The sequence below is a fragment of the Centrocercus urophasianus genome, unplaced genomic scaffold (assembly GCF_019232065.1).
Source record: "Centrocercus urophasianus isolate 14NV4802_14NV808 unplaced genomic scaffold, USGS_Curo_1.0 seq_10, whole genome shotgun sequence".
In the NCBI taxonomy this organism is placed as follows: Eukaryota; Metazoa; Chordata; class Aves; order Galliformes; family Phasianidae; genus Centrocercus; species Centrocercus urophasianus.
The window spans coordinates 46,613,312-46,635,873 of NW_024884142.1; the positions used below are offsets into that span (position 1 = coordinate 46,613,312).

Sequence of the window (22,562 nt, forward strand, 5' to 3'; positions counted from 1 at the left end):
CTCACTGCCGTGCCTTTCAGCTTTCAGTGTTGCAGTGTTCTGTCTTAACAGCCTGTCTGATTCAGAAAGCTCGTGTTCTGGTCTCACAGCAAATGAATTGCACTAGTTCTATCTCAAGTCAGTATCTCTAAATCTAAGCAGTGCTCCCAGTTTAAACACAATTGACTTTTAGGCTTAGCTGTCCTGCTTACACTGAAAAGTTGCTGAAGATACCAAAGATACTGAAGTTTACCAATAAATATTTGCCCCAGTTTGCTCTGGAATGTGAGGGCTTTGGCTCTTCATGTTCTGATTTAGAATCCTGGTTACAGAATGATTTGCTTACAGGAGAATATTCACTTGTAATGTTTATTTTAAAAAAATAGAAACAACACGAGAAAAATAAAGTTTTTTCAAAAGTTGCATTTGTATCAGAGGCAGTTTTACCTAGTCTAACCCATGTTTACATTTGGGACATTCATTTTAGTTTCCTATTGAATGGACAGAGAGAAGTAGCCTGAAGAGGGATTCCAGTTCTTTAGCTGGGTGTGAAATCTGGAGGCTTGCTTATGAAGGCTTGCGTACAAACAAGGAAAAGCTAAAATGGCAAAATTAGTTACTGTGTTGCATTACTGCTGAATTCTACTTCATTGACCTATTTTACATTTTAGTAGCTTTTATTTTAATACTGTCAGTATGAAAATAAACACTGGCTAGCTAAAAGTTAGCCAGATGGTTGTTTTCAAACAGAAAGAGGATCATCAGCCTGTTCTTTTGGACCAGCTAATCTGTCTAAAAAAAATTATAGCAAGGCTATCCTGAAGTTTGAAAGCAATTGTATTCAACCATTCTTTTAAATTGTTGGGTAATTTTCTCTGTATGTTTTCTGAAACATCTATACTGCTTCACTGTCAGACCTGTTAATAGCTTTGTGTGTTTTTCTTTTAAAGCAAATTGATGGAGAAGCATTTCTGCTAATGACCCAATCAGACATAGTCAAAATAATGAGCATTAAACTGGGACCAGCCCTAAAAATCTTTAATTCCATTCTGATGTTCAAAGCTGCAGAGAAAAACTCACACAATGAACTTTGAAGATAATGGAAAACGTGTACAAGCCAGCTTCCTCCACTGGAGCTCATGTTTTATTCAAAGCACAAAGACTCACCAGAATTATTGAGTAAGGACTCTCAGAAAGGAAGAAAAGTGTGTTCTGCACTGGTGAACTATTCATATTCTCCTAGAGCCAGTATACATCTGAATCCTTCTGGGAAGTGCTCACGCTTTTAAGAAGGTACTTTTTAACAACCAAGTCAGCTAGTCTGATTTACCAAACTAATGGCGCTAATTCTCCATGGAGGGTTAGGATCTCTAATGCTCTCTGGTCATCAAGAAAAAACCTTCATTGATTATTTATGCTGTATTATATAAGGGAACGTTAATATTTTCTAAGAATTCCTGAATTCTGCTTCATGTACCCATTTTACTTTTTGGTAGCTTTTATTTCTTACCATCAAAATAAAAAAAAATTAGCCAAAAATTGGGCTATGGATAGCCAAATGAGACTGTTATGGCTAATGCAAATTTGTGCCATAGTTTGAAAATGAAACAGTTAATGTTACATATGTGACACTTTATGCTACAGCATATAACTTTACAGATTATAAAACTGTCTGTTTGCTTGTAACAAAACAAACCTTGTTGGGGTTGAAATTATAATGCTTTTTTGATAACTGAATGTTTTTACTTTTGCACGATTACAAAAATGTTATGTGAGTTTTTCCACCAGCATCTTTAATGTATTTTACCAAAAGATCAGTATCGAGAAGGCTGCAACTGAAAAATAAAGTTTGACTTCATAGAAGACATTCATTTATGCTGCACAATAGAACCCCAGCCTTTTACATGGGAGCCTGCTTACAGTCCTTCCACACATGAAGGAAAGTACATGTATTTTGAGGTAAGACTATTAGCAAAAAAAGAGAATATATTTATTCACGTCTGCACATGCTAGTCTCCAGTATACTTACCAAAACAGTGGAGAAAAACAGTGTGCTAAAGCTAGGACTGCTACTCTGGCTTCACATGCAATATAAGCTTGTATTCTTTGTGGTGGAAGAATTATTTAACCGACCACTTCTTAGTTGAAAAATCTGATTTATAAATGAAGCATAGCCGGAAAGCCAAAGCATGGAGGGAAAAGCTACTTAAACACATATCCTGCATAGGCGTGAACTAGGTAAAAGGCATGGGTTTCACCAGGTCATTAGCAAGGCTGCAGATTCCACTAGCAGGTACTTGGAGGCTTATTTATGTCAGGGAAATTTGTTGCACTTGGTATATATACGTAAGATGTAAACCGGATGCACTTTACACTGGAGAAAGCCTAGCTGCTAGTATACCAGAATTTTGCTTTTACAAGAAGAGAGAGAAGAGTTGGATCAAGCTTTTGGCAGCCCTCTTCTTAGTACTGAGGTGGGCAGTTGCTTAGTCTGTAGTTAAGAACAGTGTTTCCGTTGCACAGAACTTTGAGAATTTTAAATCTTCCCACAGATTTTGCTAGGCTGTTCTTTGGCTGAAGTTCCTTAGGATTTCAAGAACCCTTTGTGCCCCTTCCAGGTCACACTGGTGACTGGTACCTGCCATAATATGAGGTAAAACAGGGTCAGTATGAAGTAAGTTGCATTGCTCTATTGATTTCCTTCCATAGCATTGCATAAATAATATTTTTACATTTTGTTCAATATTTGTACAGTCAAATTGCACTCTTATTGTACTACAATACAAATAAAACCTGAATTGGACCTGTCTGTTACATTCGTGTATGCCCAGGATTCTCAAATTAACCTGGATGTTTCAGAGTGTGGAGCAGTTCTTCACTGTATTTTATTGTGTTCATGCATCTGAAAGAGCAACTCAGCTACTGCCAGCTCGTCTCACCCAAAACATTTCCTAGATCCATAAACTTGAATTTTGTCATTGATCACAGCTGACGTGGAACAGAAAATGCTACGTTCTTTAGTTTTCTTTCCTTCCATGTAGTTCACTTCCTTGAACTCTCACTTTCGGTGTGTATTTTTCTCTCATGTGCCAGCTCTGGAGCCTTCAGGGAGAACCAGTGTTTTGCTGCTCTGCAGTAATCACTTATGAACATTAGCAACTACCTGAATTTTTATATACCTACTTATAGCATACTGTGGTTTAATGAAATGGTTCAGTTAATTCTCTTTACAAGATGTAGAAAACTTCATTTGAATGATGCTCTCTCTATTTAGCAAGAGCATAATCACTACATTCTTCACTACATTCTTCACTTTTGTATGACATGTGATGAGGTAACAGGGCAAACTCTGTTACAAAGGCTACACCCAACAAAAGCAGTAGGACATGAAAATTACTCCAACACAGTGGATCTTTGAAATGGTAATCACAGTGGTTTTCAACATTGTGTTGGAGGTGACCCAGCAGTTACATAGCTAAGGATATCCCACAGTTTCCATGAGAGGCAAGTGAAAATCCTGAGACTTCTTTCTGCAAGAGTCTGCCCTCATTCTGCACTGTTCCACTGTAGTCTCTGAATTGGACTCACCCTTGTGCAATCAGCACTTAAGAAAACGCCTGCAGCTTCCCAAGCCACGTGTTTGAGTGTGCAGAATACTGGTGAATGCAGATACTGCTTGGTCTACATCAACACTTCTAACAGTTGTGAGAAATGAAACTCTTTAGCAGAATGCAGTGCAGATGGGTTTTTATCTTTTTTTTTTTCTTTCTTTTTCTTTTTTTTTTTTTTTTTTTTTGAAAAAAGCTGTTTACCATCCTGTATATACAACTAACACAGTGGTCAAGCTTGCTGGCAGCTGCTATTGTCCATCACTGTGAGCTTATCCAGTCATTCACTATATCAGGATTTTCAGATGTGCAAGGCACATAAGGAGTTAACAGGACTATGGGAGGGAGAAAAGGAGACCGTGGAAGAAGAGAAAAGGGCTCCATTTTGTGTGGGCAGACAGGACATGTACCATGTGGAGAAGGCTGATCTGTTATGGGGAAAAAGCCTAGATAGAAAATGAGGCATTTGTTTCCCAGCACAAAAGCTGTTGTTACACATGCACATGACAGCATCCCAGAAAGTCATTCTTGCTACTTTGAGAACTGATCTCAGAATCCTTATTTAGCAAACTTTGGATTTATGTTAAAAGAAAAAAAGAAAACATTTAATGCATCAAAAAAAGCATGAAAACTCATCGTTCTCCAAATTGTAAATTAAGCCCAGTATTATAAAATAAATACATTCAAGCACTCTCAATGATCACATGAAGATAATATAGTGAGAGAGGTAACAAATCTTTAATTTGTGTAAATTCAGAACATTAAGTGCTCACATTAACTTCTGAGTATATATTTTAATTCTGATGGTAAAAATATTGTCTTCATTTGTAAAATGCTCTGTGTGGAAAACTGATACATAACACATGCAGTAAACTAGAAAATCTTATTTGCTCTAATGCTTCCAGACTGCTCTAGACAATTTTAGATTTTTTAAAAAGTAGCCAGTACAATTTTTAAAAGCAGACATTGTTGAACATAACTGTTAGAAATATACAGATGCTTTCACTAGAACGAGTGCACTGATTTATCTTCACAACAAGGAGATTTGACAAAATTCCAGATGTTCCTGAGATGAGTACACTAGCAAACACTGGGATGTTTAGGCATCTCTAGTTCTCTCTTTACCTGACCTGGGAGGAATGCTTGAGGGATGTTCATCTCAAAGATCAGGGACACCAGGAATTTCAGCGTCCTTTGGATTCTGCTTGGGCACTGGATATTGAACACATGAAATGCAGCCACCAGTGCTGCCAGAGCTGTGGTGCAGTCGCTGAGCTGGGTTACCTCTTGTTTTTCTATGTACAGAGCAAACCTGCATGAATTCACATTGAAGGGATTTTTAACTTCCAACACTGGTGTCAATACTTTCACCTAAATTAAGAAAAAGAATATTTCAAATGATATCACAGCATCATTTGATGAACTGTAAGTTGTAGCATCAAAAAATTCAGTAAGCCTAGTAACACTGCTTTGAATTTAATCAGCATTTCTGCGAACATTTGCCTTTCATCCAAAAGGAAGGAAAATGTCATCCTTCTCCAGGAACTAATCTGGGCCACCAAGAGGCTGAGGGATATGCCCAGGCAGCTCATAGGAGCAAGACCACAGCTCTGGTGCTGTCTCCTACCTCCTCGTTCAGTGCAGCAAACAGACTGGAATCATCTCCAAAGACATCTGGCAGAAGTAAACATGCAGCAGTCATCTTCATATCTGTGAAAGACAAGGATTTTCTGAATTACAAATGAAAATATTCTGGCACTGTGGCATCATCCTGGAAAAACGGATTGTGGCTTATGAAATAACTAACAGCTCAGCAGTGGAACTGCTGGTCAGTTCATTTTGAAGAATAGCTTGTGCCACAATAAAAGTTTAGGTACCTCGTCTGGCAATTCAAACTCATAAAGCTATCACAAACTCAAGGTTCCAATTGGGAAATGCATATCTTCCTTATCCTTTAGTGGTCCTGGTACCAAGCTTGCTAGAGTTCAAGAAGCATCTGGACAATGCTGTTGATCATGTGGTCTGATTTTTGGGTGGTCCTGTGTGGAGCCAGAAGTTGGACTGCTTATGTGACCCTTCCAACTCAGGTTATTCTATAATGGATTTGAATTATGCCTTTTTGGACAGCAAGTGACACTCTCAACGAGCACTTCTCAAAGATTTTAGTTCAGGTGTAAGGATCTACAGCAAGAAAAATCTACAAGAGGAGTAAATTTAACGAGTAACTCCTTCAAATGTTTTATCCATACAGATCTAACCTCACCTCAGTTTTCTAATTGAAAGAAGGTGAGTGGCAGCAGTTTCTTACTCCCTTCTCACAGCCAGCAAGCCAAACACTAAATAGACCTCTGTGTGTGACTCAGATCCCTGCTTTTCAGAGACTTTATGCTACACAAGTTTGTGCTTTCACTCCTGAAGTGTATTTACTCCTGAAGAGACAGATATTTGAAAGGCAACAATAAGTACTTCTTACATTGTTTCACTTCCAGCTTAAAAACAGTCCTTCTCTTTCTAAGGGAAAGTGTTTTTTTACAAGTGTTCTTCTAAATTCTTAAAGAAAAGATGTTAACCTCCTTAAACCCTTTTTTTATTGCTGCGCATGTTGCATGGCATGGTACATCTCTTTGGCTAGTTTGGGCCATCTGCCTGGTTGTCCCCCACCCCCAGTCTCTTCTGCATATCCCCCAGTTCTACTCACTGGGAAGAAGAACGAGGAACCAGCTACCTTTAGGCTGTGCAAACACTGCTCAGCAACAGCTAAAAAATTGTGTTTTCAGCATTGTTTTGGTCACCAATATAAAACACAGCACCATACCGACTGCTCTGAAGAAGGTTAATTCCATCCCAGCCAGACCTAGTACAGATATTTAGAGCATAGATTTGTACTGACATTTTAGAATGTTTTCCTCTGTGTTCTGTTTCAGATGTTCCTGCAGCATAATGTTAATCGGATTATTCTTCACCAGACATAAAGATAATATGCTTTCTGAATAAATCTCCAAAATCTTAACTGTTTTCTGATAAACATCCATGTGTGTGAGAATCTGGAACTCCCTAAAAAGCTAAAATAAAATAAAATAAAATAGTTATTGCAATACTTAAAGCCCAAACTGAAAACAAGAAATGAGGTTCATGCTTTGAAGACAGGGTAAGATAAGTAAAAACAGACTGTAAGTTGGATGATATCGTGGCTTCATTTCTTTTCAAAACAGGGAAGAAGTACATGAAGTATCATCGAAGGAGTTCTAACAACCCACTGCTGTTGCATGTGGCATGGTTAACACAGAACTGATGCAAAAAAATGTTAAAGAAAACAATGTTGATCAATACTTCTGCAGAAACATCCATGAACACCCACAGTTGTGTCACATCTATAATATAGATCAATGCCATTATTAAGTATAGTGTTACCTGATAGGGGCATCTTAAGAAAGGAAATAGTCTAAGAATGTCTTTTAAAGGTGTCTTGTCACAGATCATCTTCCTTCGTATTTGTATTGTTGCATTCATTTTATTATTCACTTCTTTCCAGTTTCTCAGAGTTTTCATATATTCTTGCTTCAGCCAGTTAATGTGTACATACATTGCGCCACCTTCAAGATAAGCAGGTTCTTCCTAGCAACAAATCAAGGACAGAATTGTAAGAAATCACCTTTCATCTGATGTGGGATATCTTGTGAGTTCACACTGGAGTCTACACCAGTGTGTAGTTAAGCTTAGCAGAAGGGATCTAGAGGGCAGCTTTAGTACTGGCTCTGTGAATTGACTGTACTGTCACTCTGTCGTATACATAGAATCTGTCTTCATGTGGTTCCAGAGCTACCAGCTAGGTCTCCCAGGCTCAAATTATGCATTAGAGGATATGCATGAAATTCATGTGCCTAGTTTGCCTAATTGTGGGTTGTTTGTTTGTTTGTTTAATTAACAGGCAGTTCGAATAATAATAGAATGTCCTGGGTTGAAAAGGACCATAATGATCATCCAGTATCTCACTGTTACTCTTTAGCAATATTAGCTCTGTATTGTCAAGAAAAATAGGATTTTCTTCTTACTCATTCAGGTATTAAAAGCAGGACAACAAACTTCCATATTCATACAATTAAAGTATTTACCAGGAAGGAAACCAGAAGAATTAAGAGAAATAAATCTCTTAATGGAAAGCATTATTTGGGTTGCTTGACAGACAATGTTATTCCATACTTGAAGATTTAATTAATGATTTTCCTCAAAATTATTATTATTGTCTCTGCTGTAACTCCACAAACAGTAATTACAAAGAAGAGGGGTAGCTATCCAAAGCAGTACATCTGTGGCTGTAGCCTGTGGCTTAGTTTCTACCATAGGAAGCAATGAATTTGCCCATTGAAGCAAGCTGAGGAAACATACAGATGCTTTGAAAGTGTCATTACCACTCTCAAGCTACACTTAAACCAGCTTTTCCCAAATGTATCATTACTAATGCAGCTGTCATCTTTGCCAGTAGTGGCCTGTGGGCCAGAGCCAATGCAAGTTGAGACACTTTGTTTTATTTCCCAGAATATTTAAGACATAGAGCTGAAAAAATTACAACATTCAAGACTGCTTTGCAGAGCTCTCTGTATGCAATTTAATTTTCCATTTTAACGTCCTTTTTTAAACTGTGTATGTGAAATTCCAGGATTTTCATGTACAAGATATAGCAGTAAAACATTGTCTCCCTCCTACTATATGCCCATGAATTTCAATAACCAATGTTATCAAAGAAAACAGCCTGACTGCAGGACAGTTAATTACCCACAGGTACTCCCAGCCCTTGCTAGGCCAGTGTTACATCACCCCAGTCTGCTCTCATAAAAGACTTCACTGAACAGTAGTATCTGTGTGTGACTGATTAGACCAGGCATTCCTGTCCTCTTCCTCAGAGCCCGAGAAGAGAGGTCACGGATTAGAAGAGGAGCTCATGGACTTCAAGCAATCATGTTGTTATATTTCATTGCCTCCAGTAAATTTTTTCTTCCACCACTTCTTCCAGTCACTTTTCCTGCCCAGGCAAAATTGTTCCTTCTGGAACACCCTGCATTATGTTTGGCAGTTTAACTATTGTGATGCCAAAAGCTATGCCTTCATCTTCTAATGATCTTACAGGATTCAGTAAGATAAAAGTCAGACTGTTCACCTCTAGTTGTAGAGCTACACCATATTCTGTCCTCAGTTATCTATTTTCCAGACAAGATCGTGCTAAGCTATTTAATTATTCCATGTATAAAAGTTGTTCCGTACTTTCAAAAACCCCTGTTATTATCTTTGCGTTTTGTCTGATTTCACTAAAGTCTTTACAAGAGAGGCACAGTACAGCTTAAAACACTCGTTGAGATACTGTGATACCACAGATGCGTACAGCAGAATAATGCATTCCCTTTTGTTTCTTTCTTAAATAACTCTGAGCTTTCAATGTATTTCTTCAAACAGCTGCTTAGCATTGTGTCAAATGTTTTCCAGCATGATGTAAAAATATCATTTGTGAATGATAATAATAAGCTTAGAGGCCGTGATTGTCTACGTTATTAGAACTGGGTTTTCTCCTTGTACCTTATTGTGCATCTCTTGGCATTGAATTTTACAAGCTGTTTTGCTGCCCTGTTAACTCAGTAACATGAAGTCTTCTGCCATTCTTCAAAAACAACCTTTGTCTTTATACCTTTAGTAGCATCAGCAAATGTGGTCAGCCAGCTATTCTCCTTTTTCCACACTTAGAAACGTATTTAACTGCATAAACTAAGCATTAGCGATCTTTTCCACAGTACAACCAAACTATTTCTACTCAGCTTCTGTTTATCCCCTCAGATTATATCTTTTAAGAGCATTCGAAAGGCATGTGGTGAAATCTCTTCTGAAGTAAACTATATCAGCTGAATTTCTGATGCCCTTGGGCTTGCTGAATGCTTCAGAGAACTAATACCTTTATGAAGCATGACTTCTGTTTACAGAAACTTCGCCGATTCTTTCGCAAGTTATTCATCTTTCAGCTCTGCATTACAATCTTGTTAATTTGGCAAGTAAAAATAGTAAGTTTATTGGTCAACACATTCCCAAAATTTTGGAAACTGGCATCAGATTAGCTGCCTCCAAGTTGGTATATCACAATTAGAAGTTTAGCTGATTTATCCTTAAACACATCTAAAATGTTTGCTCCTTGGAATTTGCTACTGCTCATTTGAATGACTTATTGTGTAACTTCTTTACTGACCCCTTAAGACACACCCTGACATTGCCTATGAGGAGTGGTCCTAGCAGTGTGATCTCCTGAGCTCCACTTCTGAGGATTCTTACAAGGCTTTTTTTGTTGTTTTTGTTGTTGTTGTTGTTTTGTTTTGTTTGTTTGTTTTGTTTTGTTTTGTTTTTACTGCTTTATATTGTGAACACTGCTGTGCCTGCAGACTGCAGAATGACAGTCACAGTTTTTACTCTGGAAACTCTGGCTCCAACTGTTGCTACAGATCTCTCCTGGGGGCCTGCTTCCAGACCCCACTGCCCAAGGAGCAGAAGCCTGCTCAGCTTCTGGGCCTCAGGCACTGGACTGCCTCCCCGCAGCAGCTGCAGGGAGAGGAGAACGGAATAAATCCTGGTGCTTAGCACAAGTCCTGCTGCTCCTAGGACTCTTGTGCTCAGCAGCAAACACTATGGTGAGCCAGTTGAGACCTTGGTTCCAGTATATCTCCATCTGCCTTGGCAAGGCAAGCAGCTAGAGCTGAGGGACGTTGTGTGTAATCAGCCAAGTCCTGAAGAATAGTTAGGTTAATGACATTATTAATTAGCTAGACAACTCCATATGACCTTTTTGTAAGCAGCAATGGAAAGGTACCTGTAAAAATAGAGCAGCAGTGTAAGAAAGAAACGCTGTCATTACCCACTAGGAAAAATAAAGTGATGGCAAGCCAAACTTTGTTGTGTAAATCATCCATTACATTACAGGGAACATGATCAGAAGTGATTTTCTTGCAGTGTCCTGCCTGCCTAGAGCAATCATCACCTGTAATCTTTTCATCTTTTTAAGCTGCACTCCTAGGCTGAAGAAAGCCCTACATTATACCTTGTAAGTATACCTTGTTTAAACTAGTAATCTGTATAATGGATAAAAATACCCAGCTGTGAAGTACATCTAACCAATCAGTCAAATAACAGAACTTCAGAAACCTACGAACTCTGCACTAGTACCATTTGGATAGAAAAGGACAGTTTTCTACTGGCTTTAGTAGCCTTCAGTATTTCAGAGATTTCTTGGTTGTTTAAGCGCAGTAGAAGCCAAAGTTTGTATAAAGGATGCTTAATTATAAGTCTGAAGTAGAACATGCGGTGAGTGCAGAATGTTTCTTGTAATGAAAATGTTTTGGAGTTGGCATTAGACACCAAGGTTGCTATGATTTTGGGCCCTACTTCTACATACAGTGACAAGTCTATGCCTTCTGTATCTAAGCAATTTGTTTCATTTTGTCTCTGTACAATTTCATTCCAAGTGTGGAATTATACACACAATATAAACACTATACTGTAATATACAAAGCTACAGAAATACAGATTAGGTGGTAATTGAGAGGCTAAAATTACTGCATCATTGCATGTTTCTATTTCCAACTGATTAAGTGCAAGCATGCATTTTTATCAGTCAGGAACAGCATAGAGCAGTGAACCTCACTGGTACATTAAGGCTAATGGCAGTGGCTGCCCTTAGCAGAACCAGCATGGAATTAGAGAACTGCAAACTCAAATATTTATGGGTGAGTAGTTGTTTACACAGGCAGCCTAGCTGAAAATATGAAGGGAGAAAGTGTCCTAATGTATATCGTTCATTATTTCTAAGCATGGTTCCATTCAAATACAATCCGAAGGCTGTTAATTGAGCAGGAAAGTATGACATCACTTGAATTTTACACAAATAATTTTGAACCTCAGGATTTATTGGATTCTAACAGCAAGATAAATTTTGTCTTTTATGTACATATAAACTTACAGACTATCATGCTAGCAGCAAGATGTGTGCAGTACATAACTTGCCTTATAACTGAACTTTCATAATTTTCAAACCATGTTCCTATTTTCTAATTTGCTTTTTTTTTTTTTTCAGGAAAAGTGTAATAACAACATTAACTCAGTCACACCTAAATGTAGGACTCGGAATATTTTCATTTTTTTCTTTTAGTTTTTAATTTGTGAACAGATTGATTTTTATGGTAAGTAGAAAGGTAACGGAGAGGTGGATTTATTTGGGGAAAAAAGAAGTTACCTCAGTGGGACAACATTTTGCAACCTATTTTGCACTAATTTCAAATGAGATGTAAAGTCTTTTAAAGTTAGCTTCGACATTTGGGGTGTGAATGGGAACAAACTGGGTTTGGAGAGTTGGCTACTGAACTGGGATTCCATCTCATCACATTCTAACTTCGGGAGAATCTTCTCTACCTTATCCATCAAAGCAAGAAAGCTCATCCAGTACAGCAATATCCCAGTAAAATTGTGATGGTAACTTTAACCTTTGGTTATTTCAATGCTCTGTGGAAAAGCAATCCTATATAGACTGAGGACAGATCTACATTAAAGATCTCTTTCAATGTCTAATTAAATAAGTAATCCTTCCTACGGCTTGATTTTCAGCCATGTCACCGGTAACATTGATTTCTATTGCAGTGGTAATAGGAGTGTTGGTTGGTGGTATTTAATGTTTTTCTGCATAGGATTGTTTTAATGGCAGTATACATACTTGCTGAATAATAGGAAGAAATTCCTTTATTTTTAAATAATAGAGATTGGATTTAAAAAAAAATAAAACTTTCTGGAACATGAGAATTTACTTTGATACCTTTAAAAAAATGAAGTTTTTGTTTTGTTTCGCTTTTTTTTTTTTTTTTTTTTTTTTTTTTTTTTTTCAACAAGCAGATGAGAAATATTGTGGAATAGAATCGAAAAAGAGGTCAAAAGTATGCAGCAAGGAAGTTAATGAGGTAAGCAGGATATATCCAGCACTTTTATATCAGTGTAGCCTAGACCTTGCCTGAGGCCCTACAAAGACTCTTAAGCCATTTCATAAGTGAAAAATGACAGTTACAGGGGACAAATCCTTGAGTGCTTACGCCCATAACCACTCTTAACTTCTTGCCATGTCAAGTATCTGTGACTAAAGTCACTGGATCCACACAGGTCACAGGACTCTGCTTGTGCTGCAGATGGCTTTTGACAGTCACACTTCCCAGAGAGGATATCCACAGCTTTACTGGAACCACACGCAAACAGATTGTCTTAAGATGCTAACCTTTAGACAGTGAAGCATACATGTATTAAACAACTATGGTCCAAATCCCTCACCTGTCACACTTTCTGAACCATGAGGATAGGTAGTAGTTTGGTAGGAAATAGGTTTTTAAACACAGAGCCTCAATTCCATACTGTCCATTTCATGAATCTTGGTGCTTTTTTTCCCCCACAAATATGGCCAGAAATACTAGTAAAAATAGCAGTTAGGATCTTGTTAAAGGCCCCAAGTTGTACCCGTAGCACTTTATGAGCGTCCCAGTCAGAGTAGAGAAATTGCTACTTCTCTTTGAGGGAAGAATTTTTATGTATGATGTGCATTACCAAGGTATAAAAGCTTTCAGTTACTGTTGAAAGCCATTGTCATAAATCCTAGAAGTCATTAATGTCAACACCAAAGTAAAATGGCTGACTAATCACAGAGCGATGAAAAGTCCTCTAGCAAGAACAGCAAGCATCTCTTGCTCCTCACAAGAGTATCCTCAGTTCCTGAATAGTAAATGTAGCCTAGCTGTTGCTAATGACAGTGATCAAGATCTCTTTCACAAAGGATGCCAACAGAACCCACTAACTCTTTGGTCTTAGAGAGTGAATTGAGATAGGACCAGTAGACAGCCCTGCACATGACTGGTTTACTCACTGCAGACCACAGATTCAGATGTCTCACCTGGGACAGCTCGGGAATATTCCTTTGAGGGTCTCCACTAATCTGCTGTCTGGAAAAGGCAGAAACTGTTAGATGGTAATAAAAAAATCACACAGGCAGGACTGATTATGCCAGTGTGGGAGCTACTCTTCTACACCATACTTTGATACTGGGACCGTTTTGGTGACCAGTGGTAACACTGGTGTAGCTGTTACATTGCCTTTCATTTTGCTGTTTACAGTTATCTTACCAGCTCCCAACAACTAATAATAAGATTTCCTTTGAAAAGGCATTCCTAATTTCCTTGCTCAGTGCCACTGCAAGTTACATTATTGCTTATAGTATTGCTACTGCTTAACACTTCTTGATTGTTGAGTCTACTTCCATCAGAGTTGGCACCAATTCTCAAGTTACTGATGCAAACCAGACTGGCAGTAGCAGTTTCAGTGGTTTCTCTTTGCCTAAACAAAGAATACAACACGTGCATGCTCACTGGGAGTGTGGTGCAACCCTTGCCTGTGCTAATCTTTTCTACTAAATGGGTTTCATAACCTCTTCAGAGTAAGAAATGGCTTTCACAGGTAGCTACTCGTGTAATTGAATCTTGTGTCTTGATCTTCAGGTACTGGAAACTGGGTTTTACTATTCTTTTTGGAATACATTCTGACACATTGTATCTCATAAAAACAGTATATAGAAAAGTTTTTAATTCCACTATTGCAAGAAACAGCCTTTTTTTTTTTTTTTTTTTTTTTTTTTAAAAATTATTAAATAAAAATTTTAATTATTTTTTTTTTAAAAAAAACCTTTTTTTTTTTTTTTTTTTTTTTTTTTTTCCCTGTGGTGACTTTCAAGTTCATTGTAATGATGTTTAATACAAATATATCTTTTGAGTTATTTTTATTTGGGAAAGGAATGATCAAGTGAAAAAGAAAATCTGACTACTCTGTTGCAAGTTTGAAACATAAGCAATAAATTATGCACAGCTCATTGTCCACCTTCTTGCCCCAAAAAGTGGGAGAGAACTGAGAAAGCATCACAGTCATGGCAGCCTTCATGTCCAAAAGCTGAACACAAAGACTGGGGAAACAGCACGGGCAGACTGCTTTCATGCAAAATGAATGTGTAGCCTACTGAAGGATCCAAACTGACTCGTATTTAATTAAAGCAAGCTCTGCTTTAATTATACATAATTACCCTCTTGAGCCAGGCATATACTTTCAGAGCTAGACTTGCATGCCAATATTAATTACAAACTTTCAAAGCCATATAATTCATTTTATTTCTGACCGCAAATGCTTTCTAACTTGCAAACTACAGAACAGCAAAAGCAAAATGGTGTGAAATCTGTTATCCTCTGTCAAAGAACTGCCCATACTTCACTCCTTCACATTAACTCACAGAACAATGGAGATATTGAATGATATGAAAAAGGGTGAGGCGTAATGTATGCACTAGCAATTTGTGCTGAACGGTTTTCAATTGACTATCAGAATGCTTTAAAATATTAACTAAGCAATGCCACTCACTATGTGCACACATCAAAGTTTTAGCAGAAAAGCCACATTACATCAGTACAACCATTGAATGATCATTTGTAAATTCAGTTTCACACTTTGGCTTTGCGAACGTAGAAACACATGATTTTGAGATTTTTAATCTTAGAGGAAAATGGGCTGTCACTCCTGCTTCACCAATGTACAACATTCACTGCATAGATGAAACCTAATTCTGTAGCTGCCAACAGCATCCCTCAACCACATGGCTCAGAGAAGAGTTTCTCTATCTTCTGCACATCAAGTTAAAACTTTGAAAATCTTGCACTTGTTTAATTAATTTGGTTTCTTCTTTCACTTTCTAATGGCTTTTCTCCCCTTCATTTCTCCCTTTCCACCCGCACCCTGGGATCTTCCAACACTCTCTGCATTCCTTGAAACCTTGTTTCAAGTTTCTGGTTCCTGCAGTGGCATAATCTCATTGATGAACAAGATGTCTGTTTTAATCACCTCAAAGACAAACATACTCCTACAAAATGTCTACAAGGGCTTCAAATCTAAAGTTGTATTGAGATAAAAGAAACTCCAGCTCAGAGTTGGCAATACTTGTTCATGTTTACTTCTTTCATCAGAAAAGACAGTTTCCTGATCACAATGAGTGGGAAGCCAGTGGAGTACCATGAGGAATATAAAAGGTTCAGCTTCACCATTTGCCTCCCAGCAGTCAGCCCTAAGACCGCCCCAGAGGCTCCCCAGCTTCATTATCAGTCTGGCAGTGGCAATATTTTACACAGACTAAGAGCCTAAGCAAAAAAAACAACAGAGATCATCTGTTTCACCTCATTAAGTGGTTGATGTCCTTCAATAACCAGCTCCCCTATGCCGACTTGTAAAAAAACTGTTTTCTACATCTTTCCTAAATCAGGTTCTTTGTGCAGGTTAAAGCTTCCAGGCTTCATCATTTAATTTAGCTCTGGCCACCCACAGATTTCGACCAAAGTCAGAAAGCCCATCACATTGCTTTTCTGCAACCCTCCTTCTATTTAAAGATAGGAGCCCATCCATTTTCTCCGAAGGAAGCTTTCTCTGAAGTCTCATCAGTGAACGGAAGTCTCAGTCTTAGGGCAAGAACGTTATCACCACCTTCATTGTTCTTGTATTGCACAATAGTGTCAAAACAATCACATATGGTATCACGTCTCAGCTTCCACCTGGGGTGCTGTCTGGGCCTGAAGCATCTTCTCCAGTTTTCATCTGATCCTCCTGCCATAGAATTTTTGCATATTCACCACTTTCAACATTGCTGCTTATCTTTCCTGTACATGAATAATATTGACTGATGTCCAAATGCATGAGCTTAAGTTCCTGCAGAATCCTTCCACTTTTCCCATTTTAAGTACTTGTCAAAATATTTCATCTCTATCCCATAAACACAAAAAGGAGGTGGCCTGCTGATGCCTTTTTAGAAGTGATTTTCGCTATGTTTATTCCCAGTTCTGCTGAGTGTAACTGTGAAGTATCTGCAATTATCTACTCCTATCTTAACGCCTTATCAGTGCTTATTTTTCCTTTTCACACCTAACACCAAATTTACATCTTTTACAACTGTTTCAGAGAAGCCCAGCTGAGCACACCAGCAGTTTTCCAGAGACTTAAGAAATTGTAGGCCTTAAAAGAGGGATTGTGATCTCCTCTCTGTTCGAGCCCCTCCAAGTCTAGGGCTCCTCCTGTTACATTTGGCTGGAGGTGGTTTGCGTCAGGTTCCATTTTAAGATTCTTTCCAACAGAGACTCATTCAGCCTGATAACTATTTTTAGGGAGCATCATTCTGAGTGAAACTTCCATCAGGGCTATAGTGACAGGTAAATCCAGCATGACTTTTTGTGTATTCATCATGATTATATGGCCCTCAACACTGCACTTGCTCAAAATTTTTCTTCTGATTCTAGCTAGGAATATACTAAAGATACTAAAGGGAATATACTCTTTCATATCATTGAATATAGTGCTTTCTAAGAAGTAGCACATTTTAGAGTCTTGAAAATAAAGCTGGGTGCTGCATCTGGAAGAAATACCCTGACGAAATAGGAGGCCAAGTAACAATCCTGTTGTGTTTGGAGGAGGAATGCCTGCTGGTGGGTGACAGGGCTTGAGCAAGCAAAGAGATAGAGATCGTCTGTGGCTCCCAAAAGATCACTAGCAAGCAATTTTTAATTGTTTGTTTATTCTGTTTATTATTTCCTTGGTGAGATTGGAAGAGCAGTCAAAGACTTTAGTCTTTAACAAGAGTAGCAAACTTTTTTTCTTCTTCTTTCTTTTTTCTTTTTTCTTTTTTCTTTTTTCTTATGTATAAGTAAATACCACCTGTGCTAAGGAATACCTCAGGGGTAAAGAGTCTTTTCATCACATTCATACCATTAACAATTCAAGGTTATACTGACACAACAAGCATTCAATGGAATTGCACCTTGTGACTATATGGAGCTTTAGTTTCTGAATAGAAGTCAGCTGTGTGACTGGTGGCTATGTTATCCATTGGGAACAGATGTGCACTTTCACCTGCACTGCTTCCCCACTGCGTTTGACCTATAATGCCCCAAGTGTCCTATTCTGCCTATCTAGGGGAAAGCACGGATGCAAAGTGGTTAGAAATCTTCCATTGATCATTCTCCAAAAGTCTCCTTAACCTGGAATTCACTTCCCACCCTTGAATAATCGTGATGGGCTCCCCAACCTATTCCTCCAGGCTTGTAAAAGGGATGAAGGCAGGGGGGCTGACTTAATTTGAATCTTTTGCTTGTGGTATTGCCTTCTACACCAAATATTTATTTTCTGAGGCTATGATATTCTGTTTAGCATTTTAAATTTATCACAAAATAGTTATTGCCAAAGATAAGTGGGAAGTTACTGTTCTATATTTTGCTAAATATAGGAAATGCATTTGTTTGAAAGAATGCTAAAAAAGCATCTTGTTCAGGTGTGCACTTTTACCTTTTGTAATAACAAATATCTGGCTCTAAGAGCCCAAGTTATTTTTTTCTACTTAGAAACACATTTAAAACTAAGGCATGAATCCCTTTTAGGATTAGTTCCTAAGCCTAACAAGTGTTAATTTTTTCTTTTATACCTCCCTTTGTTTAGGATATGGGGGAAAATGTTCAGGGATAGGTCAGCATCCCGGCACCCTCTAGTTTCACCCTTACTCTTTTACAAATCTTCAGCCAGCAGGAAATTTCTGGGAATGTGCTTCCTTCTTCAACTTCTAGAACAAGCCAGGAGTGAACAGTGATGGCCTTGGGCAGCACAATCAAAGGTAACAGCATTCCCAGCTTACAGTGTAGGTATGGCACACTGTGATTACACCTCATCTATAGGAGATAGAAGTTGAGCATGCATTCATTCCCGTGGGGTCGCAGCAGAGCCTTCTCAAGTAACTGATGTGATAAAGACCTAGACTTGCCCTTTCTTTCCAAGATAAATTAAGGCTGACTTGATGCACATGTGAAAGCCTATTGCTTCTCTTTTACCACATGCAAGGCTGTTTATTATTTCGCACCCAAATTTTGTTTCTTGTTTCATAAACTGCAAACCTTCCAACTAAAGCAGGCAGGAAGAAGATGTGTTCATTACTTAGGAGGAGATATCCAGAAATCACTGAAGCCTCTAATAAATATATGTGCTTTTTAGGTAGAAAACTACAGCTAAAGGTGTAACTTATGCAAAAATGGGTCAGGCAAACCACTCTTGCTTCCCCAATATATGCCTGGTAAAGAGTTAGCAGTATGGACATACATAAACTGATTAACTGAAAACTTCTTTATCATATTCTTGTAATTAAGTTTTACCATATTTTAATTGTAGCACTGAAAGGAATTTGAGGTGTGTTGCCAAAGCATAACTGGAATGTATGAAAGTGTACGGGATAATTAGTGTGGTTTAAACACTTACTGGGCATTAACAGCTCTTTGTAAGTTCTCTAACTAAAGGGAAATACTGCATCTGCATGCATACATTCGTAAGCATCCCTAAGTATGTTATGCATTAATTCAAATAGTATATAACAAAGTGTGACATGGTAGTAGGGTATGGCCATTTCATGCCTTCTTAAACATCACTTTACATTCTTATTTTTACAGATTTCAGCTTAGATGTAAACCTCTATTTTTCACTGTAACTGGAGATGTATAACCTAAGGCAGAATGGGAACTGCATTAAAAATAGAAGAATTTTTTGTCCAACTGAGACATCTATAAATGATATCAAATGTACAAAGAATTAAATGTTGGGTTCAGCTCTACTATTGATGCTCAATTCTCCAGGAAAAAAAAATAAGTCCAAAATCTGGCTACAGAAGAAACTTTGAGGAAAATGTCAACAGGATGAGATCACAGAATCTTACCACTTTCTGTGCTTTGACATCATTAGGTTTGTTTTCAACAGATGAAGATTTCCTGCTCTGTCCTTTCCTATGGCCAAACTTGCATTTGTTCTTCAAAACTTGCTCATCATCTTCGATGGCTCTCCGCACATATTTGAAACGATCTTTAAGTGCCCGTTTCCATACCAACTGCACAATAAAATAAACAAAAATCTGTCATCACCAGTATCTTGCAAGGATTTGCTCCATTCCTAATGCAAGTTACTTAGTTTTACTCTAATTTTATTATTTTTTTAATAGTTTGCCACTAAACAGAAATATGATGAGAAGGCTCATATTTTGGCATTAGCATAGTGGTGGCTTCAGCACAGAGGGATGCACAACCTGTGCACAGTGTGATGATCTGCCTCAATGACTGCTAATCAAAAGGCCTACTGGCACCTACAGTTCCCCAGGTACCCCAGTCAATGAATTTAAGGGTAGAGTTAGATATAGACAAGATCACCAGGGCTGTCAGCAAAACCATATATTGTTTTCCTTTTCTAGCTCTTACTTTTGGATATTATCTCTATGACATCAGGTAATTAAACTATGTGGTAAGTCAGATCAGTTCACTGATGCCCCAGAAACCTAATATTTTGCCTCAAACAGTGCCTGGCTGGTTGCGAAGCTCTATGAGTATGAGATCTAATACAAGGGAGCAGAAAAATTGAGCAAGAAAGAATTTCCCTTTTGCAGGGAGCCAGCAGTTGCAGTGAATCAAACATGCTATTAAACTGGACTTACTGCTGTGGAAGAGGGTCAGTTAAGCAGGTCCTAGTGCTTATGAGATGCCTCAGAGGGTATAAATTGCATCTTAAAGGCACTTCCCCACTCAGCAGCCAAAGATAGAACTAATATGCTTCCTTCTTCTGTGACATTTTGTCTTTTTCATTTGGGAAAAGAAAAACCAGGGTGCACGCTACTTCTGAGAGCTGGGTGGACAGCAATATCCATGACATTATAGTAAGACAGCAACCCACCTGTCCCCAGCTGGGTGCCTCACAGCAGAACATAACAGCAACTGCAGTCACTCAGGGAGGCCACTAAGCAAAGGCTATTATGCATTTCTGCAGGCAAAGCCTGCAATTGCAAGTGAAAATGCTTTTGAAGATCTGACAAAACAACTGATTATTTTAGTTACTGAGGAATTTTCAGTGGTCATGAGAAACAAACAAAACAAGTAACAAGATGTGACAAAAGAGATTCAGATAGTTATTTCATTTTCTAAAATGGAGTCCAAGTTGAGCCTATACTCACTGATGCTAAAAACCAATATACACATAAGAATTATTCCAAGCTCCCTTCCAAAAATGTGTCCTTAATTATGCAAGGTCGATTGTACTTCTACTGAACTCAAGCTTGCACTAGGCAGTACTGTACTTTTGCAGTAGGAATCTGACATGCCAGCCTTTCTCACCCATGGGGTGACTGGAAGGGTATCTCTTAGGCAGTAGCGTGACCTTGCCTTTCTTCTGCTGCTCCCACCTCCCAAGGGTGCCAGTTGATAACAGGTTCTTTTCTTAAAAGCAACAGATACGCTAATGGTGAGAAGTCTCATCAGCAGCTCATGCACAGGCTCTGGGCCTTGTGGCATTTCCCTCAGCTTTTATGGGGCAGAGTAAGACTGATGCATCCTCCCAGGGGGGCACTTTCTGCCACCACCTGCAGCCCTCACAGAAGTGTCCTCTCTCTGGCAGCTGTGCTAAAGCTTCTGAGAACTGGAAAGCAAACAAACCCATCTGTGTTTCTAGTGTGTGAAGGTCTGACTTAGGATTCTGGCCTCACTTAGTAATGAGAAGTAGAGCACAGACTTCTCATCATGTGCATTTACAGCATCAGTTTTATTATGTCCCAGTACTGTTCTCAAAACCAAGGTGACCACTTGCCTTGGAAATCCCACTTCATCTGCCTGAACCACTAATGTTCCTTAACACCCTTTCTAATTCTGACCTTATACATCTACAGTTTGATGCAGATACCTTAGTGTGTTGTATGCCCAGCACAATTTATTTGTAAAAATCTTTATTGTCAAGGCTAAAATCAAACCTCATGTAACATTTCTTTGGTAAAATACTTTAAAAGATGACCATCTCAGACTATATTAACAAGTGACATTTAAATATTCTTTGTGGAGATTCGGTTTGTTTCCTTTTGAAAGCCTTCATTTAGCTAGGAGATATTTTAGCTTTTTCTTTCACGTGGATGAATATACTGATACCTATGCACAGCTTTATATATCTCACAAAGTTCAAAACATTCTGTTGTTTTAGCCCGTCCTCAAATAAGTTAAGAGTTTTAACTAAATCTATTTCTGTAACAGGATTCTCATAATCTCATCCAGCTCCCTTCTTACATACCTCTTTCATGAACAAGACTGCTACGACATACATTTATGTGGTTTACATAACATTTAGCGTATCTTCTAAAAAGGATGGTTTTGTTTTGTTTGCATTTTTGAGCCAATTATTTTATTTTCTATGAATACTGGAAAAAAAAAAAAATAGCAACAGGAACGTTTACCATGCTTATAAAGTAGTACAAGGATTAGTTTGTGTGTATCTGCCATGGGAGAGAACGGATTACACGCAGATTAAAAGCAGTAATTTACTAGAGAATAATCATTTTGCATGCAGCAGTTGCATAATCAAGCATGTCAACAGTGTGATCCTGGGTATCACTGGGATCAGAGCACTGCTGAACTCCAGGAGTGGCTTATACAGAAGTAAGCATTTACTAACCCCCCCTCTACCTTCCAAATATAAGTGTACCATTTTCAACATGAAATAGTCAGTGACTCCTTCCAAACAGTTTATTGTATACTCCAGAATTAGGAGGAATAAAACATAATAATGCCTTGCAGGTAGTCAGAAACTATCACCCCAGTAATTTTCTGACTGCTGTGACTATGAAATGGACATTTTATATTAAAGCCTATTTTTCCTGTAATTACTTGAAAATAATGCTTTTGTTACATCATAGATCAAAAGCCTAATAATTCATCTCATGATGAAATCGAGATAAATATTTATTTATTTATATTTAAATGTCAGTGTGTTAATTTGGAGTAACACTATTCTTTATTATGGGAAAAACTCTTTCAGTAATCACTTTAAAACACTTATTTCCAAAAG

The 22,562-nt window shown here is 38.1% G+C and overlaps 2 protein-coding genes across 6 annotated transcripts in view; one reads left to right on the top strand and one right to left on the bottom strand.

Annotated features, from left to right (window-relative positions):
* L3MBTL3 (L3MBTL histone methyl-lysine binding protein 3) overlaps positions 1 to 1,844 on the top strand; it is a 75,184-nt gene extending 73,340 nt beyond the window's left edge. For all 5 annotated transcript variants that reach the window (XM_042826480.1, XM_042826488.1, XM_042826471.1 and 2 more), the window contains one exon: positions 930 to 1,844. In XM_042826480.1, the coding sequence (XP_042682414.1) occupies positions 930 to 1,073 (144 nt within the window). In that variant the 3' untranslated portion in view covers positions 1,074 to 1,844. The remainder of the gene's footprint in view (positions 1 to 929) is intronic.
* A 2,823-nt stretch (positions 1,845 to 4,667) lies between these two features.
* Positions 4,668 to 22,562, bottom strand: part of SAMD3 (sterile alpha motif domain containing 3) — a 31,753-nt gene continuing 13,858 nt past the window's right edge. Inside the window, exons 5-9 of the mRNA XM_042821063.1 lie at positions 19,411 to 19,578; positions 6,999 to 7,202; positions 6,478 to 6,649; positions 5,215 to 5,297; positions 4,668 to 4,958 (exon numbers count right to left, since the gene is read on the bottom strand). Of these exons, the coding sequence (XP_042676997.1) occupies positions 4,668 to 4,958; positions 5,215 to 5,297; positions 6,478 to 6,649; positions 6,999 to 7,202; positions 19,411 to 19,578 (918 nt within the window). The remainder of the gene's footprint in view (positions 4,959 to 5,214; positions 5,298 to 6,477; positions 6,650 to 6,998; positions 7,203 to 19,410; positions 19,579 to 22,562) is intronic.